This window comes from Centruroides vittatus, unplaced genomic scaffold, assembly GCF_030686945.1.
Source record: "Centruroides vittatus isolate TY-2023 unplaced genomic scaffold, ASM3068694v2 contig_1416, whole genome shotgun sequence".
Lineage (NCBI taxonomy): Eukaryota > Metazoa > Arthropoda > Arachnida > Scorpiones > Buthidae > Centruroides > Centruroides vittatus.
In genome coordinates this window covers 658935-682604 of record NW_027120889.1, presented here as the reverse complement: position 1 = coordinate 682604, position 23670 = coordinate 658935, and the positions used below count along the sequence as shown (strand labels likewise).

The window sequence follows — 23670 nt, the reverse complement described above, 5'->3', positions numbered from 1 at the left end:
AAAACTCGTTCAAAATGTAAGTAAACCATGCATTATCATTTTAAATTATATGATGTATATACGTTGTTAATTAAGGGTTTGAGATAATTATGTTGGTTAGAATAATTACTTTTTGTTTAAAGAATGAAATGTAAGAATTTTCGATTATCGTCAATAATTTCTTCGCTGTTTTGAGATGAAGGTTGAACAACTGGTAATATTGTTTCATTGTATTGTGTTTTTTCTTCTATTCTTTTATGTTTTATGACATTTGTGTTTCGCTTCCATGAAATTTATATTTTTTTCTTATTTATGTCTCTGTGAGATTTATACTTTTTCTGTTTAATGTGTAATGTGTTCGTTCTTTTTTTTTTATGTTTCTATAGAATTCGTGCCTTATCATTTATTCCTACGAGGATTATATTTTTCCTATTTTTCTTCCTATAAAATTTATTCTTTTTTGCGTGTGTTTCTATAGAATTTGTCCTTTTTTCTATGTGTATTCTTATAAAATTTATACGTTTTCTGTTTATGTTCCTCCAAGACTTATCTCTATTTCTGTAAAGTATACGCCTCGTCTGTTTCTGTTTCTATAAATTTATATTTTTCTCTTTTATGTATGTTATTTCTGTTTAATTCTGCTTTTTTCCGTTTTAATTGACTTAATATCAGACAATTCGAATATTTTTATGCATACAGCTTTTATTTTTTAATATAATTTCTACATGTCTCGCCTCATAAGCACATGAAATTAAGCTCTTTATTCGGATTTATAATTTAAATTTATTTATACGTTCTTGCTCTTTAAATTACAACTTTTAAAACCTTTTAAAGCCTTTAATTTATATGATTGTTAAGCTTAAGAATAGAAAGCAGAGTGATTTTTCAAGTAGATTTAATAATATTTGATGCTAAAGGCTAAAAAATAAATGATAAGGAAGAGATGAAGATGCGAAAACAAGGATAAAACAAAGAAACAGATGATAATAAGGAGTTAAAGGAGAAACAAATGATGATTAGGATGAGAAGAAAGAGAAAAAAAAAGGCTAAGAAGCAAGAAGGGAAGAAGAAGAATATTATTATTATCGTCATTATCTTCTTCTTCCTTTCTTCTTGCTTCTCATCCTTTTTCTCTTTCTTATCATCCTCATCATTATGTGTTTCTCCTTTTACTCCTTATTACCATTTGCTTTTTTGTTTTATCCTTGTTTTTAATATATATATAATTATAATTATAATTATAATTATTATCATCAGAAAAAAGAGAAGATAATATCGTTTGATTCTGATGACGATTATAGCATAATTATTAATGGAAAAACTAATAAATTATTGAATTTTTTCTATTATTTATAAAATTTGTTTAAAATTTTTTATTAAGTCTACACTAAGCAATTATTTAAATTTTCATTAAAAAATTGATTTTACTTTTTAATAAATCAAATTTATTAAAATTACTCTCTCTCGAATTATGAATAAACTAAAGTTCTATTACACAGGAGAAATGTCACAGATTACGACTTTATCAGCGACTCAGTTATATTGTTTAAGCGGAAATTAATTGCTTTTGATAAAATTATATCAGCAACACAATTCATGTGCAACGTTTCCTGAATATCATAGATTAAACTTTGTTTAGCGATTTTAAAATTAATTTTATTCTTATGTTAATTAGTTCCACACTAAAATATTTTATTGTATAAACGTAAAAGATCGATTTTTAAAATTAATTTAATTAGAATTTATTTAATTTTTTTTTATTTAAATTTATAATAAATTATAAGCTAATTTTAATTAAATCATATTTAATTAATTAAAATTCGATATTTTTAGGCCAGTAATGTTATAAGATATGACCTTAATTAAAACGAAATTTAATTATTTTAGATACGTTAATGATGCTTTTAGTATATTTTAGAAATTAAAAAAAATAATAATTATAAAAGCTATTTAGTGCATTATAAGTGTTTAAACTTCAAATTCAATTTTTAAAAATATTCTTTTTATAAATTTAATTATAATTTGTTAAGTTTAAAGTTGTTGACTAACAAAACTGTTAACACTAAACTAATTATGTAATTGACGGTGATGAAGATGAGGATGAATGATGATGATGATGATGTTAGGGAGAGGAAGAGGAGGAGAAATAAATAATATACAATGAAAAAATGAAGTAAAGATGACTAGGATGAGGAAAATAAAAAAAAGAAATGGTTATGATAATGGTCATGGAGAGAAACAAAAGATAATATCGATAATTATATTTATATAATTTATTAGGTTACATACAAATACCCATTATCTAGTATATATTTAGTTACATTAATACAAATATACACTCGTATAAATACATAATCGAGATATAAGTTAATAGTATATATGCACCTACACATATATGGAAACATACATCACACACATACGTATAGCCTATATAAATGTAATTATTATCTAACTATATACCAACACACCTATAACAATCAAATATATATTTTGAACAGCATTAGATCACCAGCTATGTACATACAGAAAAAACAATACAAAAACATCAACACACGTGAAACAACACGTATAATCATAAGTATACTACATTACAACGAGTAAAGTCATGTTCAGAGTATCAAGATACACATAGAAATTCAAGCTGAAATTTAAAATTAACACATTTATTTATTTTATTTTATTTTTTTTAAACACACACAACAAAAAGTTTTATAAAAGTTATTAAAAAAAAAAGATAGAAAAAGTAATTGGAAATTGTTTTATAGATAAAAAAAATCTCAAAGTAGATATCACTTTACTTGAAAGATCTGTTTAATTTAATATACTTTTTTCCCTCCTTTAAAATAATTTAATAACCGAAGAAAATAAGATACAGTAAATTAATAATCATTTATGTAATTTTTTTAAAAGTTATTTTAGTGCATTCAATTTACTAAAATCAAAATTAAATTAATTTCTTTGTCAAATTTTAAAAGAAATTAATTAGTTTAGCTTTCAAGAAATCATTTTTAATCTTATAAATTTTTAATTAAGATTGAGAGAATCGAGAATATTAAAAATAGAAATTAAGTTCAAAATGATTCTTACGAAATTTTTGAGTCTCCTTTGCGTAATTCTAAAATTTCAAATCACAATACAGGATTCTTGTGATTCAGAATTCGTTTTAAATCCAGCAACGAGTTGCTGAACTTTCCCGGCAAAAAAAAAAAAAAAGTTGAAATTGTATATGGCGCTATCTGCTGTGACATTTTATTTAAAACGTTTTCATATTATTAAGTATTATAAAATGGCAAAAACATTATTTTTGGGGCTAGAGATGAGTTTTATGGGGTGAAAAATCAATTGTAAATGGTATTAACGAGTTAAGTGATTATTAAGTCCGATCATACTAGAGATATGACCCATGACCCCCCCTCTATCTGCCCATCCTTTCGACCTTGAGTCACTAAAATTTAAGAGTATTAATGCCCATAATACACAAACCTCCTTGCAAAATTTCAAAAAATTTCGACAAAAGACATAGCACTTACTAAGCTTCAAAATAGTGAAAAAAAATTGTGCTCCACACACTAAAATACATAAATACAGGGAGAAAATACCAACTTTTTTTTTTGTATTTCTCGAGGTTTCAAGGTTCCCTGAGTCCAAAAATATATAAATCTGGGGGGGGGTCATTTTTTGACCGAATGTCATACTTTCTTTCTGTTATACATAACAACCAGGGAAGTAAAACGAGAAGCACTCCTGATTTATAGTGGGAAAAATGGGATAATTCAGGAGTAATTTAGTATGACGATTCAGGAAAAGTTTTCGTATTGTCATAATAAAACGAAAATCAATCCTCAATCACGTATTAAGGCGAGAATTATTTTTGAATCACGCAGTAAAGAGAGAATTTCTGCTGAACTATACGATAAGAATAAGAAATCTTTTTGAATCATAGCAGCAGAATGAGACTTACTCTTGAAATATGATTCTGGAAATGTAATATTCTCTATGACAGGGTCATATCCCTGTCACGCAGAACATTACAGAACAAACAGAAATTTAGTGTAATGGAATTACAGTATAATTGTTTATAATGGAATTCCAAACCCTGAATAAATATTCAACAAATAAAATAAATTACAGAAATATACATTTAAAAAAAATTTAATTATCATTATCATATTCAGATAAATATAATGCTAATGAAGTTAAGCTTTGAGTATTGATAAAGGCATTTTATAAGTTAACAAACGTTAAAAATAGATTAAGATGTATTTATATATGTACCAATATATATAAGTAAGAGAAGTCAAAGTCAAATATTTAATGAATAGATGAAGAATTATTTATGTAATGTTTTATCTGGATAATATCATAATAAAATAAAGAAAAATTTACGTCAATATCACGTGGAGTATGTGTAAGATGCTAAGATATAACATTTGATCAACAGAGGCGAAAGAACATTGGGTCAATAGACAGGAAAAGAGAGATGAGAAACCGGTCAATATATAGAAAGGTACAAACGATAGGTAAACATGCACTTATATATATATATATATATATAGAAAGAGCTTAGACATTAATCAATATTTAGACTTAAGAGAAAATAAGAGAGTGTAGTCAAGAATGTCAATTTATAAAATTCGATAAAATTAAAATTTAACAGTAGAAGATGAGTAAAATACTAAGAAAATGATGGAAATATCCACGCAAATATCCTTCAAATTTGCTTCGTGTGTACATTTATAAATTATTAACATACAGGTGAACCGAAAATAACGAATACAACCGTATCTTTTTCTATGTCAAAGATATTATATCAAACATTAAAACTTTTTAACGTTTATTGGTCAGCAAAATTAGATAACTCCGCCTATTTTTACAATTCAAATTTTAAAAAATCTTACCAACCAATCATCGTTAAGATAAGCGCATTACCAGCCAATCACCATTAAAAGTATTTTATGACTCAATCTTGCATATATTAAAGAGGCCTGCATATATTTTCTATTTAATTTTATCTTCTTAATAATATTTTATGTAAAAACTTTTATGTTTTATCTTATAAATTTATAAATAATTTATTTTTATGGTAGGAAATATCTTGAGATATTTTATTATAAAACACAGATTAGTAAATCTTTATCCATTAAAGATGGTAAACGTGTTTCTATGATCATAAACCTCTAAATGGTTATTTAGTCACGAATAACACTTGTGAATTATGAAAGTAAACGGAAGTTTCCTTCAGATACATTAAGTAAAGATAAGAAAAAAGAATATTGAACATATCTAATCATTAAAAATTCATTTAAAAAAAGTATAAAATATGACATTATCTTAACTATTAAAATTAGGAAAATAATTAAAAATTACATAGAATTTTTTAAAATATAATTTAACGATATTATTTAAAAATTTAATATATTTTAACATTTTTTCTTAGTTTAGAGACAGACACCTTGATTATTATTTTATATATAAAAATTTTAAAATATTTGCTTGTTTTTATAACTTTTATTAGGAGTGTGGTCTCTTGATATAATTATCTTGGATACAGCTCAATTTTATTTTTAAAAAACTAAATAAATAATAAAAATAATCGTTTTTAAATTTACTTAAATTTAAATTTATAATTTAAAACTTTATTCAAATTTCTTAAAAATAAAAAAAAAAAAAATTCTCAAAATTATGCAAATTACATTAAAACCTCATAAAACTTTTCCACTAAAATTATAAAATATTTAAGTAGAACTCGATGTAAAAAAATTAAAGTTTAATTCTAAATAATATATTACATTTTAATATAATTTTTAAAAAATTCTTAATGAATTGGATGGATTCTTAAATCATTTTATAATAATTTAACACTGTTATAAATTAAATATTATTAATTATTTTAATATTTCTAAATTAAAATATTAAGCTTAATAATTTATATTATACAAGCAAAGCAATGTAAACACGTTTGCAATGTTCCTTCGTAGATTACAACTTAAATTTATTAAAATTTTAAATTATTTTTTTTTAAAAAATCGTTTTTAAATCTTTTTTTTTTTTAAATTAAAAGCTATAAAATTGTATACTGAACATGATTTAGCATGAAAAGCATCAGTCGACGTATGCGGCTTTCTTGCATAACATAATTTGTATATCTTTCTAACATTTATCACCTGCAAATTTTATTTAAGATCTTTATCAATTTTCATCTCTAGTTCATGTGTCACGTGGATATTGACATTTTCGCATCGTTTTGAAATTAGCTTTTAACTATTTGCGTGGGTAAAACTTCTATAGCGAATAGAAGAAAGATCACTTCAGAATAAATAAATGAATATTTCTTCAAACTCATTATGAATGAACGGAAGTTCTTCCACGAAACGGATTAATATAGATATAAAGGTATTTATATTTGTCAAGGTTACGTAACTGTTTACTATTATAGAAGAATAAATTCCAGTTAAAACTAGAAATTTTATGCATTAATCTTCATCAGTTGTAGAAATTTATATCATTAGTCTTCATCATCAACTGTAGAATTTTCATTATAAATCTTCACTAACTGTTGAAATCTTCATTAACTGTAGAAATCTTCATTAACTGTAGAAATCTTCATCAACTGTTGGAATCTTCATTCTGTTGGAATCTTTATTCTGTTTGATTCTTTATTAACTGTTGGAATCTTCATTAACTGTAGAAATCTTAATTAACTGTTGGAATCTTCATTAAGATTCCAACAGTTAATGAGGATTTCTACAGTTAATGGATTTCAACGATAAAGATTCATAATGAAGATTCCAACAGTTGATGAACTGTAGAAATCTTCATCAACTGTTGAAATCTTCATTATGAATCTTCATCAACTGTTGGAATCTTCATTCTGTTGGAATCTTTATTCTGTTTGATTCTTTATTAACTGTTGGAATCTTCATTAACTGTAGAAATCTTAATTAACTGTTGGAATCTTCATTAAGATTCCAACAGTTAATGAGGATTTCTACAGTTAATGAAGATTCCAACAGACGATTTCTACAGTTAATGGATTTCAACGATAAAGATTCATAATGAAGATTCCAACAGTTGATAAACTGTAGAAATCTTCATCAACTGTTGAAATCTTCATTATGAATCTTCATCAACTGTTGAAATCTTCATTATGAATCTTCATTAACTGTAGAAATCCTCATTAACAGTTGGAATCTCCATCAACTGTAGAAATTTTAGATACTTGAATCATCAATTTTCATTATGAATCTTTATCAATTGCAGAAACATTAGAAATATTTAAGAAAATTCGAATTTTATATAAATCTATTTTTAGAATATCGTTTAAGATATTTCGTTTCAAATCGATCGAATTTTAGAATTTAAATAAGTATAAAAAAAGAAAAATAAAGATTAATATATATTCTTCTTTATCTTTTTTATCTCTCTCTAAAATATTTATTATCGAAATTTGCATATGAAATGGCGAAATGATTATTATTTATCGTCTAGATAAGATGCTTATCGTTGGATAATTTACAGACTATCGTTTTAATTTATAATATGTAAAATATTTATTTTATATTCTAATAATATATTTTTAAATAATTTGAAATGTTTTTAGCTATATTCCACGTGTCTCGAGAATTCTTTTTTAAATATGTGCTTATATTTTATTATTATTTCTGAAGTTTTTCATGTTTTATTGGGTTGCAACTTAAAAAATTCCAACAACAAGTTGATGAACTTTCTCGGTAACATTTGGTGGCGCCATCTGTTACGATATTTTATTTTAAAAACTTTTTATATTTTTAATTATTATAAAATGGAAAAAAAACTTAAATTTAAGGGTAGGGATGGGTTTTATAAAAAACTGTAATAACGTAGGATCGGACGTAATACCGAGGAAAATCGACACGATCCGTTTATCTTCCAATCCCCTCCACCTTTAACACCAAAATTTAATAGCCTCAATCCCCTTAATACACAAACCTTATTGCAAAATTTCAGAGATTTTTTGACAAAAATGCATAGGAGTTATTAAGCGTCAAACAGGGTGAACAAAATCGTTTCCCTCCACACACACTAACATTCATACATGCAGAAAAAATCCCCGAATTTTTTTTTTGTATTTCTCGACGTTTCGAGGTTCCTGAGTCCAAAGATGTAAAAATCTGGGGAGAGTCATTTTTTTTCCCGCTTACCATACTTTATCTTATGGCACTAGGGGCATAAGGGAAAAGGGCTGGCGACACTATGGAATTTGTTGAGATTTTGTGAAACCGCTAGTCAGTTTTCTGATTAAAGATTTACAGAATTATCATGAACACAACTGTGAGAAGCAATTACGTGATAGAAAGGTATGAAATATATACGAACAAACTACGCAGGTCACGTGTACTGTAATGTACGTGCTCAACTCGAGGGAACGAGGAAGAAGTGATAAATGACCAGATTTCGTTGGTCACGTGATACTGTACTGTACTTATTTGTTTCTATACCGATTTATAGTACAGTGCAATCATTAAAGAGCACTGAAAAATTTTGCAGCAAGGATGTCTGCATCTTTTCAGCTAAGCCATCTATTGCACCTGGGAAGAAGTGAAGTAATGTTTTAGTAAATACTACATATATATTAAATTATGTGATTAGTGTATTTACCAATAAAATTGATGACGTAAAGAGTAGATTCAAGGGGACTAAAGAAGCGGATCCAAGGAAATACAGAGGCTTCAGCCATTCCCATTGACACAAGTAAACTTAACACATTCAAATTGGCGTGTTAATAAAACATCACGTGTTAATAAAAGATCTTTATAAATATTCGAACATTTTTGAGCTAGCCAAAAGTTTGGGTTCTTCTGGATTTGCTGATGATGTAAGAGTGGAAACCAATCTGTAAGTAGAGTAAAATTATATGATAATGAATTTTAGCGTTTCTGAGTGTGTTATAAGTTATATACGACGCAAAAAAGGAAAGAATCGAATACCATTAACAATCCCCTGGATGGTCTTGTTACTTCTGATAAGGGAGTATGATGCAGAGATCCCGAGAGTGCTCTCTTAAGCGGATTCGACCACATTAAAGTAAATTTTAGAAGCGGTAAGATATTGCCCGCGCGTCAGTGCGACCAGATGCAAATATCACTTCGTAAGCAACCTATTTAGTTCCTAATATCTATAACTTTCATTAAAATACTCGAAAACTTTTAAGAACTCGTAACTTTTTTACTTGTAATCTGAATAATGTGAATAAATCATTATTATTTGGTTCGCTGCTACGCGTGGCTTCGAGCTTGCCCCGTTGTCAATCAATATGGCGAAGTAATTGACATCGACCGTTCGTGAATATGTATTTTAAAATTTAATAATTCTTTTCAGATAATTGTAACATTGTTTTTATTATAGAGAGTTAGTGTAAGGTTTCAGTATAATTACTTCAATACAAAAATATCCTTATTATCAGTGACTATCTAAGGAATCGATAAATATGATACGGTAAGTCTACACAGGGCATATCTGGTTCCCATTCAGAACATTATTGTAAAATATGATAGAAATTCGCTTCTAACACGATTAAATGTATTAAAATAGAAACGAGAAGAGGAAGTATAATCGTAAATTATGTTATAATTGATGAATCAATCGTTATAATAGTAAATGCAGTAATGACAAAATTAAAGAACTTCATTGTAATTCAATGATTGATCCATTTAAGTGCCACACCCTTGTAATTAATTTTAATGTTTTCGTTGGATTATGAAATCGTTTTCGTTTAAAGGCTACTCAAAAAGTATGATTGATTTTTTCTTTATAATCTGATAGCAGCAGATAAATGCCCATTGCAGATAGGTATGAAACCATAGAATCTAGCACAGAGGAGAATATAAAACAAAAATTCCCACACTACTAAGAAAAAATTATAAGAATCTGGCCTAAATTTGAATCATATTTCCTCTCAAAAATAGAAATTTACAGCGATTTAACTTCACTTTTAATCATTTTGTTAGTTTTTAAAATAAGCTTAATATTCTTTCTCTACAAACGTTTTTATTTTTAAAATTCAGTTTGTTTTCTTCCCCGCTAATGTATTAACATTAATATTTTAATGTAATTTTGTATGTTTACAAGCTCTGTCAACGGATTGAAGTAAGTAAATGTTGTCCAAGTAGGCCCTTGTAATAAATGTAAACGAAGCTTTATCCACGTAAAATTTTGCAGTATCCATCCGCTTTACAGTATAAAAACAAATATTTGGAAAGAGTTCTTCAATGTAAATTTGATTTGGATACGATTTCGTTTTTTAAACAGAATAATTTTAAAAAAACTGTTGAAAACGTATACTCAAGATGCGGAAGACATCTTGAGAAGTTCAATTTTCAAGTATTAACTCTAGAATATTAGCAAGTAATTTCTTTACGCCTTGTATAATGAAAGAAGTTTTGAAATCAATAAATTTATAAAGTATTATAAAATTAAATTTAAAGTAAATTTGATTAAATATACAAGATATAATAAACTACAACATAATCCAAGCTTATCTTCAAGGATTCAAAGATAGCATTTCCAAACCAAATTTTTTGGTTGCCGTTTTCTAGATGTAAGCCTACTTTGAGAATGACTTACGTTCTTACTTTTGATTGGATGAAGATTGAAAACAAATACAGAAGAATTTCGCATTTAAAATTCAATTGATTTCTGAAAAACCGTTATTTATAGGGCGTTTTGATATGCGATGCCCTTATCTAACATTTCGGACAAAGTTTATCATGAAAGGAATTATTCAAGAGAAAACACATCATCAAAGGAATCCCCAATCAATGTAATGTAGTAACCATGAGAACAGTTATAAAGAATTCAAGTTTCTAATATTAGTACTTGGCAAACTAATGTTAATCTCATTTAAATACTTCAGAAACTTAATTTATGATCATTTTAGTTTATGAATACCTTGAATTGATAGGAGAACCCTTTGATGACAAGATTTCCTTCGTTCATCTCGACGAAAATCGCGACAAAATTAGAAAGATTCCCGATTAACTACACAGGAACCGCTGATCCGGACCGGAAGTCACGTGATTTTCTGAATTAAAAGATGATTAAAAATTGCAGCCCGGCATCGTGACGATGCCACAATAATTTTGGAATTACAATATCGATCTACAGGATAGACTTTGTTTACTCGAATATTAAATGAGATTTATACAAACTTCGTTAATTGAACCAATAACACTAAGAACACTGCCGAAAATATAAAATTTAAAAATTACGAAATATAATTCGTAGATTAAATAAATTCAATTATAAATTTATTAAAATTAGAGAGAAAGTTTGTATTTTATTATTTTAGAAAAAATATAAAAGTTTTAATGTTACTAATCTTAATTAAATGAAAGAAACACGAAAGATGGTAATAAGGAAAAGTTAATTATAAATTCATATAAACGGAAGTTTTTATACATAAAATTTAGGAGAGAAATTGTTTAAACACTATTAAAAATTTTAATAATTATTGCTTGATTTAATGTATTTTAAAATTAATTAAAATTAACATCATACATTCGTTAAAGGTAGATTTTGATAACATAATTTAAGGATCATTGTAAGGTTTATTGAGAGTTACATTACTAAAGACAGAATTAAACATTTAGGAAAACGAGAAAATTGATTAATTATATGGAAAAATACAAGTTCCTCTTATTTGAAAGTAAAAAATGGAGTCTGATATAACTCAATAATACTTGTGGCGAATGGATTGAGTCATTTTCAATAAAGTGAGTGAATTATGAATATCGCCATGCAACTGTACCAAGCCTGTTCTAACCGTTCTTACGGGTGATTGTAACCTCTTTGGTTATGCACGCAATTTCCAGTAGATGGAATTAAAATTTTAATGCTTTTTTATACGGAAAACGGAAGTAGATAGAATCAAACAGTTTTCTGCTTTACAAGCTTATTTAACTCTTCTAGTCACGTACGGTTCAGAATTTTGAAAATCCAATTCGTTAATTTTCTACGAATTTTTAAAGCCGTAGAAAATTTGTAGAAAATTAACGAAATCGATTTTCAAAATTTTGAACCGCACGTTAATAAAAGAATTAAATCGGATTCTAACGCAAAAAACTGTTTTATTCTATCAATTTCCATTTTCGAGAATTTTAGGAAAAGAATTTTACCATAGAAAAAGCATTAAATTTTTAACGCCGTCTGCTAGATATCGCGTGCGTAACCGAAGGGGTTGCAAACAGCCTTAAAATAGATGCTTCTATGTAGCAAGCAGCTAAATAAGCAAATAATGGGTATAGTTCGTGTCATATATCATTAGTGGAAGTCGACTGTCGAAGGTGTTGGCACGATAATCTCAAGAGAAAAGTTGATACAACACTGTGTGATAATTATTTGCTCTTGGGGGAAGCCTCAATTGAAGTGGAAGTATAAAAAACGTCTTTCGCTGCTAGTAATATTATACCTATTGCTTATTTCTGGTATAGAACCTAACCCAGGCCCTTTGTCTAGATCTCCTCAACGTGGCGGCCACACAGATATGCAAAAGAAGGGGCGTAGGAGGCCGCGCAATGTCATTCCTAAAGCTATAGAAAAAATAAGTATATCTGGAATTGATTCCAGTCAAGAAATTCTGCCTGAAGAACAGGAGTATGATAGAGAGGAATTAAACGATGGGAGAACTTCAAAAATACAAGACTACTTTCATACCGCTCGAGGAGCAGACATTCCAACAGCAGAAGAACAAAAATATTCGCTGAAAGCCATATACGATTTGATTCAAGAAAGATTCAATCAATTAAACACCGAATTACAAAATATCAAATCAGAAGTTAATAATGTGAAAGAAGAAAACAGAGTTTACCGATTGGAATCCAAAAGAGTTGCACAAAAATTGGAAAAAATGGATTCAATAACTATGGATAATTTCCACACAAAAGGTGAGCTAGAATTTGAAATAGATCAATTATTAAATGAAAAAAACGAACAAAAATATAGTAATTATTAATTTTCCGTTTCAAACTTCGCAATATCTAAAAGAAATCGAACTATTTATAACAAGAGAACTAGGGATAACAAATAGTCTGATAGATAGTATAATTAAACTAACTAATAATGAATACAAGCCTATGGTGAAAATAGTTCTATCCTCAACATATGATAGAAATTTAATACTTAAAGAATTCTAAGAGAGCAAAAATCAATTTAGACGAACATAAAAGAAATTATATTTAAAACAGATCTCTGTAGAAGATCGAGATTGAGGAGAAAAAATTTGATACCAATATTCCAACAAGAAAAAGCCAAAGGCATTAAAATAATAATGAGGGATGATTATTATATAAAGGAAGAGAATATCTATACATACGATCTCCACTTACAAAAAGTGATACATGTAAGGGGTTTTTTAGGTCTAAATTAAAGGGTCAATTAAATAAACATGTCAAAAAAGCCTTCATTTCCACGAATAATCGAAGAACAGAATAAAGCTGACAAACTTAGTAGTTGAACTACCATTAGAAGAAGGTGAATATGTAAAAAGACATAATTCCAAAATTCGTTTTGGATTCTGGAATATACAAGGTATCCAAAGAAAGCTATACACAGAGACATTTTATAGATATTTGAATTCCAATACAGTTATTGGTTTGTCTGAAACTTGGTTGATCCAGCTAAAAATAGAAGATATAACATATTTAGAACGAACCTTCTTAGTATTGGAAAGTAAAGGTCAAAGAAGTAGCAAATTCGGTCGACCCTTTGGAGGACTCTTATTGTTAATTAATAAAAATCTAGGTAAATTGAGATTTTGGATTACTGATAACAATTACATCCTAGCCGAATTAGAACTCTGTCAACATTTAAGTTCACGCTGGAGAGAAACGTATAGGAATTATACTCATATACTCCCACCAAACTCCGATAAAAACAGAATCTTAGTAGAAATTCAAAATAAAATAATACAGAGAACTAATATTACAGATTTGTGACTAATTGGGGGCGATGCTAATAGTGGAATAGGTGAAGCAATGGATACAAAAAACAAAAATAACAATGAAATTATTGATAATATCAGAATGTCTAAAGATAAAGTAAGTAACTTAGGAGGAAAATCATTACTAGAATTTGTACAAGATGATAATCTATATATTTTGAATGGACGACTCCCAAGCGACTGTCCTGCGGAATATACCTACCTGTCTAATTTAGGCAAATCTGTGATTGACTATATAATTTGTTCGGAAACTGCCCTAAATAAGATTAAGGAATTTAGAGTCTTGAATATCGATATGTCAGACCACTTCCCTGTACAACTAGAACTTATTGGAACCCCATACGAAAACAGGGAAGAACAAATTCAAAAAAATAATCGAACCTATAGAAGAGAGACGAGAAGAAGTTTTAATCTGAAAAAATTCAAAAATGAATTCAACAATCAATTGTTGATGATACAATATAAAGAAAATAATATAACGGCTGTGCAGAAATATGATAAATTAGTAAATATAATAGACCAATTTCGATACAAAACCTCTTGGAACATTAATAGAACACATCCCAAACAAATTTGGTTTGATAAGAGTTGTTACTTACACAAGATTAAAAAACAACGTAGCTTACAATATTTTAGAAAAATGAACTCGGAGTCAACGTTGAAAGAATATATAAGGAACAAAAAAATATATCAAAACCTAATTAAAGCCAAAAAAAAGAAATATTATTCTGAGATGAGTGATCATTTATTAAAAGCTAAAGATACGAAAAAATTTTGGAATATCATTAAACAAGTCAGAAATAAAACACAAACTCCAGAGCCTAAATGCTATGTAACGTATGATAATTGGCAACAATACTTTGAGGAATTTTCCATTTCCTACAAAGATAAATGCAATGTGCAGAGAATACCACACTTAACTGTTACGACTGAACCACTAACAGAAATATTTAATGAAGAAAATTTACACAGGTGTATCAATAAAATAAAAGAGAGAACGGCTCCAGGTGCCGATTCCATCACCAACGCGATAATCAAAAACTTTTCGATCGAAGGAATTCATCTATTGGCTAATCTATACAATAACTTCTATAATACGGGTACAATACCTAGAGATTGGAACAAAATCATCTTCCAAATGATATTTAAAAAAAGGTGAAAGAGGCTGTCCAGCCAACTATCGACCTATCGCTCTTTTGTCTGGGTTTCGCAAACTGTTTACAGCAGTACTAACAGAAAAGTTTAACGAGTGGACAGAGAATAATAAACTACTCAATTATACACAGTTTGCCTTCACAAAAAACGGAGGCACCCAAATTGCATTATTTTCATTGACGACACTAATTCAATTACAATTATATAAAAAAAGACAAAAAGTCTTTGCCTTGTTTTTGGACATTGAAAAAGCATATGACTCAGTGGTTATTGCAGTATTACTAGAGAAGTTAAGCAAAAATGGAGCAGATACACGTATGATTAGAATAATCGATCAATTGTTCGGACACTACGAAGTAATCATTAAACAATTTGACAAGAAATGGCCAGAATTACAAGTGAATAGAGGTCTTCTTCAAGGTGACCCTTGGTCTCCGCATCTTTTTAACTATTTACTAGCAGACATAAATGAATGTTTTGAGAAAGAAGATGATGGATTTTATATAGACGGCCAAGTAATCCGCTCTATAGCATATGCGGATGATATTGTACTAGTCGCACCCACAGCAGCAGGTCTTCGAAGAAAAATTAGAAATATACAAAAATATTTCGATATATTAAAATTAAGCATCAATCCAAGAAAATCCTCAGTCATGATATTTCGTAATGGATCCAAACTTGCAAAAAAAGCACATCATTCTTGATGAACAAAGTACAATTAGAGATAGTACAAGAGATAAAATTTTTGGGAATTATACTGACCCCCACAATAACTTTTGAAAAGCAATATAAAAAAGTCGTTCAGAAATCAAATTGTCTGATTAATAACATGGTGAAACTTTGTACACATATTAAGCTTAAAAATATATTTAGTCATTTTAGACTGTTTGACATAACACGACAATGACATAACATTTACATTGGAATACAATATTTCTGGTTACGCTCTTAGAATTGAACTCAACAGATTTAGATTAGCTCCGTTCTTTGTCAAAAGATTTGTTAATTTTCTATATAAGATCAGAGACAATGACAACCTTTCAACAAAACTATTACATTTGCTATATAAAACAATGTCAAAAACCCCAAAAACATACCTGGATTAGTCAAATGAAGAATATAATCAATGAATACGGAGTTTCTATAGCTCCATTACTAGAAAATTCAGAAATTAGCGACTTTATAAGGAAACAACTAATACATAATGCATTAGAAATCTCATTAGCTCAAGATATCGAAGAAATACATAAGAGAAGAGAGCCTAAATGGTATGAAATACTGCTAAATTACTCCTTCAATAATAACTGTGTGTTATCTAATATGTCGTTTACAGTCAAGAAGTTTTTCATTCAACTGAGATTAAATAGCAATATGGTTATAATTAATAATAGAATCTACGAAATTTCCAAAAGTAGCTGTCCAAGATGTCAAGAATTATTCACTAAGTATCACGTTTTCTGTGGATGTAAAAAAGGCTATGAACTAAGAATTAAAATGGATTTAAACAAACTAAATTTCATCACAGAAGAAAATCAAATGTATCGTTTTTTCCAACGTGCAAATACTGCCATGATTTACAAATTATATAATTATACAAAAACCTTTTGTAATCAATCCTTAAAAGGGTGAAAGAATTTGAATTGATCCGAACATTGTATGTAATAATACTAACTGATAAAAACTGAATATATTATAATTATTACTATGATCAATGTTCATTCTAAGTTATAACTCCCTGTAATAACAGGCTATTGCCTAATATGACTAATAAATTATTATTGTGTTGTTATATATCATTAGTGTACTTACTTATATTACGTGACTTTCTAAACGATAAGCATTTATCTCATGGGCTATTCTGTATAATTCAAATTGCTAAAGAAAATAAATAAATAAATAAATAAAATGGAATTATAAGAAAATGCTAAAAGTATTTATAGAATAAAGATATGATAATGTGTTGTTTAACGCACTGTACTTCCTGAAGTAGCAACGTTATTGTAAATTACATGAATACTTTTACTCTAGGTATTCGCTGTTTACAATAATAATAATAATATAATTTCATTCATATTTCGCTCTATATTTATATGAAAAGTTTCTGAATGTTTAACGTTTATAAAATTGGATAATTTTGGAAAACCACCACTCGTTGAATTATCTTAAATCTTTTAGTTTTGTAGTTAACAAGATGTTCTATTTTCAGATGAACCGGTAGCTCTAGGGCTTATGGTTTCTGGATTTTTCTTGGTTGTTGCATCTGCTATTGGATTAGCTATCTATCGGCATAGAAAGAGAAGTTATGAGCAATTTCTGGAAGACGGAACATCGAAGAGAGGAAGCATTGGCAACAGGTCACTAGATCCATCTCTCTATGGATGTGTCACGTAAGTAAATGCCCTTATACAAAACCGATTTTTAATTCATAAAAGATATTTTTTTAAATTTTATTTGATCAAAGAGAGAGGAGAAAATATAATCTTTCTAATTTTAGATAATCAGGAAAAAAATTATGTTGAAATTTCAAATTTTGTAGATGAAGACACGATTTTGATTTATCTAACAACACACAGGTATCAGTGTGTTGTTCTGTGTTTCCTCCTGAAATATTTATTCAGGCTACACATAGGCCTTTAATTTAGGTAGATCATGTAAGCCTTTTTAATCAGGCTTACGCCTGAAATGCATATGTAGTCAAAATAAAGATTTTAGGAGAAAGCAGTGTCTGTTGTTGGATAAATAAGAATCGTGTTTTCACCTATAAAAATTGAATAGTGAGGTCAAATTACTTAAAATATGAAATATATGTTGAAATTTTTAAAATGTACTGTATTTTTAATGGAGTTGAAACATTAAAATCTGAAAATCGGTCGTTTATTATTATTATTTTTTAAATTTTTTATGTATTATAATTTATATCCTTCTGTAGAATAAATTGTTATTAATTGTAAAATTCTTAATGAAAGTGAAATTTAATGAAATAATTAGTCCACTGAAAAAAAATATTCTTAAAGTTATTATAAACCAACCAGTTTAAAATTTATTCAAAATGTATTAGTATAGCTCCGCCTTTTTTCCAACTTCAACCAATCATCATTCTGCTGATGAAAAATTTTGAAAACTTTTAGATTATGTATCTTTCGTATTAACATAAGAACTACCTCAATTTTTTAAAATTTTATTTTAATTTTTTTTACAATTATTATATTTAAGGCTGATATTTAATTGTGAAATAATGATAGATTTTTTTTTATTATTGTTATCTTTGTTATCTAAAATGGATTTCAGGAAGCATACGAAGCAGGGTATAGTGATGGCAAGTGTCTGCCATCACTATACCCTGCATTTAAATATTTTCATGTTATTTTATTTAAAGTAAAAGTATGGTGTACAGGGGCAAGCCACTACTAATTTGTGGTGGAGAGCATATATTTTAAATTCAATACATTAAAAACATGATGAAAAATTTCGGTTCGATATTGTGACAATAAATAATTGCTCGTTTAATTTGTACGTTTTAAAAAAATATACGTATTTTAAATTTAATTATTTTTATTTTATTTTTATATATCCATGAATATTTTATTGTTCTAGAAACATTTTTAAGTATCAAACAAGCTGCATAAGAAATTAAATTACACGAAAAGATTAAATTTTTAAATATAAATGTCTCATAGGGACTAAGTTTTTCTTTATGAAATACAAAGAAATTATTTTTTTGTGTTATATTTGTAACTAGATATGAAGTTCGTTTTCACAGTTTGCTGTTCTATTTATTCATAAAGTAAATTTGTCATACTGTTTCTTTAATGCCATCCCTAAAAATATTTGGCATTCTAAATCGAGTGCGGCGCTAAAGTGTGGCACCTCGAATAATAATAATAATGTATTACAAGATTGAATGTAATACATCTTACATGTAGATTCGCAAGGATCAACAGACAAGATTTAACGTCACACGATTTGATCATAACAATATCATAGCTTCTGTCAACCGCTGGGACTCGTATACTCTTGGGATACTGTTTGTGTTAAGTCGGTCTGTGTCGCTCCTTATTAATGTAAGTACGGTGGGATTTCGTCAGTAGATGACAGTACTTTGTGACAGATCGCTTTATATATATTTTCAAGTTCTTTGGCATATGTTACGACTCTTGTCATTTTTGACGTGTATGGTTACATATGCTGTATTCTGTTTATACCTGTTTATACTATATTTCGTGGCCAAGTTCTTAGTGTGAACTAATTCTTCATACCTCACCCATCTGATGAGGACTCTAAATACTGAGATTTTATTTGAAACTGGATTGTATGAGGTGTCTAACGGGTAAGTTGTGTGTTTTCTGCATGTGTTATTATTTATATCCCATTTTTACTTTCCCGGCTGTTATGTATAACAGAATGAAAGTATAGCGATTAGTCAGAAATTGATCCCCCCCAAGATGTTTACATTTTTGGACTTGGGACCTTGAAACGTCGAGAATGCATAAAATTTTGGAAGTTTTTTCTGTATGTTTGGACGTTAGTGTTTATATATATGGGGGACACAATTTTGTTCTCTCACTCGTAACTTAATAAAGGAGTGTCATGTGTCATATCTCGAGAGAAGTAAGATTAATGAAGATTTTACTCGTTATTAGCATTTAGTTTTTAATGAAACTTATCTCAACCCAAAAATTAAGCTTTTTGCTCTTTTCTAACATTTAATAATATGAAAAAGCTTTTTATAAGAAGACCTCATAATAGATGGCGCCATACACAATTTAATTTATTATACTAATGATTAATAATATAAAAGGTATTTTTTAAATAAAATCCCATAACAGCCGGGAAAAGATTTTTTTTTTTTTTTCAAAACTGAGTTTAATGTTCAGAAGTATGCTTTAACTGACAACGGAGCTTTCCTCGCGAGTTTTACCAAGAAAAATTGACAAAATTGGCCAGAATTGATTTTTTCAAGGAAATGTCTCATGTCCACTATTTTCTTCCAGATGATTAACATATCATCGATGTAGCGTTTACAGTACATGTTGTTCCGGAAGGAGCTCATGCCTGATATCTCTCTAACTTCCTTAATATCATATAGCACAGGGGTTTGCTATAGGGCTTCCCATCGAAATTACTATTTTTTGTATGTATGTTCTTTAATAAAACTAAAATAACGAGGAGAAGAAAATGAGATGTGCCAGATCTTTTATTTACTTGTTCTTCTTTGGAGTACAGATGTCGTTTGTCATAGGGGCTCCTTCAATAAATTAAAATAGAGTTTTAATAAGATTGACGGATAACAAATATAGTTTGCAATGCAAAATCGTACATTTTGTAAGTTAGATGTTGAAGGTAGTAATATGTTTTTGTAATATTTAACATCTCTTTACGAGAGTAATCTTTTCAGGAGAGCTCCATACTGATGTTTGATTATATATATATAATCAAATCTCGATATAGCGCTGCTCCTGTATATTATATAATACTTGTAAGCGTTACATGTGTTTTCCACACGGCAGCCCGTTGGCGAGGCACAAACCTACGAATAACTACCATTGTTCAGTGGTGTTATCCATTCGGCCATTGGTGGGTCACTTGTATACGTGATCGGAAATTAAAGTCAAAATAACTTAGAATATAACTTAATGAAGTCAATATATATCAAAGATTCTGGTACGATAAGTGCTGAGGATTCGGGTTCGAAATTAATCGATATAGTTTCACGTGATTTTCGTTTTTATTAATTATATCAAATCTGATAAGTAAATTTCATTCTCTATTCTTACTTCAATCGATTAAGACAAAACGGACAGTTTTGTCTATAATGAAATTTGTGTTGTCATCTAAAATAAGTTAAAGTAATATGAAGAATAAATCCAATTCACTCCTCTCGATATAAAAAAAAAAAAATACTACAAAAAATGAATCCATTCCTAAATATGATTAAATATATTTTATTTTATTAAATTATAAAAAGTGAAAGGCGTTAATTTTAAATATAACAATTTCCGGCATTTACAATTTAACTGATCGCAAACTGTCGTTAAGCGAGTCGTTGTGAAGAATGCCATTTCACTCTTCAAATGGCTAATTTTATAAGATTACATTCGTGAATTTTAGTTTTAATTTTATAATACAATATGGAAATGTCTACTTAAAAATACAGTACTTAAATACGATATTTTAATGCAGTCATAATTTAAAAATAAATATCAATTTAAAAAAGTAGGAATTAAAAAATGAGCGGTCGTAAAACGGGGTATTCTTATATTTATGTAATACTCAATTTAAAATCATTAACATTTATGATAATGAAAATATTATAATGCGTTGAAGAAGTTCACAAATAAAATTACTGGAATCTTCAATGATCACGCCTATTAATGCTTATTTCATCGCTCCAACCAATCAGAGAACGAATATATTTTAATTTCAAATGATACTACTTTGTTTTCTTCTGCCACGACCAAAAAATTCTCTGGAATATGCTGTTACGTTTCACCTGGTCTAACGTTTACTACTACGTTTTTTAACAAAATTTTTAGAAAAATTAGATTCTATACAACTTAATAAACGTTGAAATAAAGATTTATGTACATATTTATTATTCTATAACGGGTCATTCAAAACGGGTCCTCACTTGGGTAGGGGATGTGTAAAGATTTTATGACAGATTGTAACAGGTGATGCTGGTGTTAGTTGAATGTCATGTCCTAAAGATTCTCAAAAGAGGACAATGGCAACATTTTAATTACTAGTGACATCAGACTCTTCTGCAGTAAATCAGTGAATTTCTTCTTCTTTTATTGCTCGATTTTAATATAAATGGGTGGTGGATCGAATGTGACGTCAGCATGGGGGTGTATAAAAGTTGGTGACAAAATGCAACATGGCGGATTAGGTAGTCAAAAACAGGCTTAAAATTGATGAAATCATATGTGAATGACCCCCTAACATTATCCCATAATTTCAATAGTATAGATAACTAAGTTAAATACAGTAGTTGTTATACAGTATATATAATAAATAGGACTATGTTTAAGATTAATTTAGTATGTAAATTGATAACATTAAATTTAAATTATATTTACAAATTGTTTGACATTTCTGCATTTTCTAAACTACGCATTAATTTATTTGTTGATATTTAATTAAACATAAATTCTACTTATTCAAATGTCTACTATATAATAAATATTAACAAGGATGTTTATAGAATATTCTAAACTTTTAATAAACGTGTTATCAAACAGAATTTTAAATTGTTTTCAATTTAATAACGTTCTTGGTAAACTTGAAAATTCAGTGTTTACAAACAAGAATTTCTAAAATAATAATCGAAATTTATTATAATCTTATGTAATTACAAAAATAATATTATATAATACAGGAAATTTGTTTATCTGCTTCGTTTATTGATTATAAATTTATTATCCTTATAATAGAATTTTATTCAGAAAGCTCATTAAATTAACGACGGAATATTGACATTGTATAAAATAATTAAAATACAGTTCAAAATAAGTTTGTTAATGTTTTTAAATTTAAATTCACAGTTTATTGTTTCAGCTTCACCAAGAAAGATTTAGCTCAATGTAATATTTTTCAATAAATTTTTATTCTATTTTGTAGGATGTTATCAGGAACTTGGAGGATTTCTAATTAATTAAATTATTAGTGGAATGAATAAATGATAAGATTCATTTTTTAAAATAAATTTTAATTGAACGGTTAATGGTAACCTATTTTGAGTGATTAGAACTCTATAAGGCATTCAAAATCCTCCATAGAACATAAGCTATACAACATATAATAAGCAATTCTTTTGTTCTTGATGGATCTATCATTCTTGATGATTTTGCCATTTCCATTTACAATTGCTCATGGTTTCGTTCAAGCATTTTTAATGCTTTAGAATTCGATTTCGGACCCGCCAATGGCCGAGTGGATGAAACACCTGAATACTGATTGGGTTCGCGCCTCTTCATCGGACTGACCACTTAGAGTTTTCTGGGTTTTCTTCGCGTTTGTATACCTAAAATAGATGCCAAATTCCCATAGAAATTTCTCCCAGGAGGCTGATCACCCGCGAGTCGTGCTGCAAAATCAACAAACAACAATTCGATTTCGAGTTATACATAGTAAAAAAAAAACAAATACCAAAATCTCTACTAAGCTGGTATTAAATAGGAAAATTATATATATACATTTCTGTTACGTATATTGTAAGATGTAGGAAGAATAAAATGATTTCACAGAATCGAACGTTCTTGAAGTACTGGCTGTTTGCAAAGTGCTCCATTGATGTAAGTGAGAGGAAATTAAATTATTTGAGTGTTAGTTGATTAATTATTTCTATATGCCACGAAAGGAAAGAGAAATGGCCATTCAAGTAAATAAATTTATAAAGAATTCAAGATATATTATTCAGCCAATGATAAATAATTACGAAAATCCGAAAGACATCATTTGTCAGGTTTCCAATCCAAAATTTTGAAACGTAAATAAACATTTGCACTTATTATAAAATTATCAAGTTTTTTCTATAAAAAGTAAGGTAATATATTAACTTA

At 28.1% G+C, this 23670-nt stretch overlaps 1 protein-coding gene across 1 annotated transcript in view; it reads left to right on the top strand.

The window, feature by feature from the left end:
• LOC136968215 (uncharacterized) overlaps nt 1–23670 on the top strand; it is a 75062-nt gene that overhangs the window by 26757 nt on the left and 24635 nt on the right. The window contains exon 8 of the mRNA XM_067262197.1: nt 17316–17496. Coding sequence (XP_067118298.1) covers nt 17316–17496 — 181 coding nt within the window. The remainder of the gene's footprint in view (nt 1–17315; nt 17497–23670) is intronic.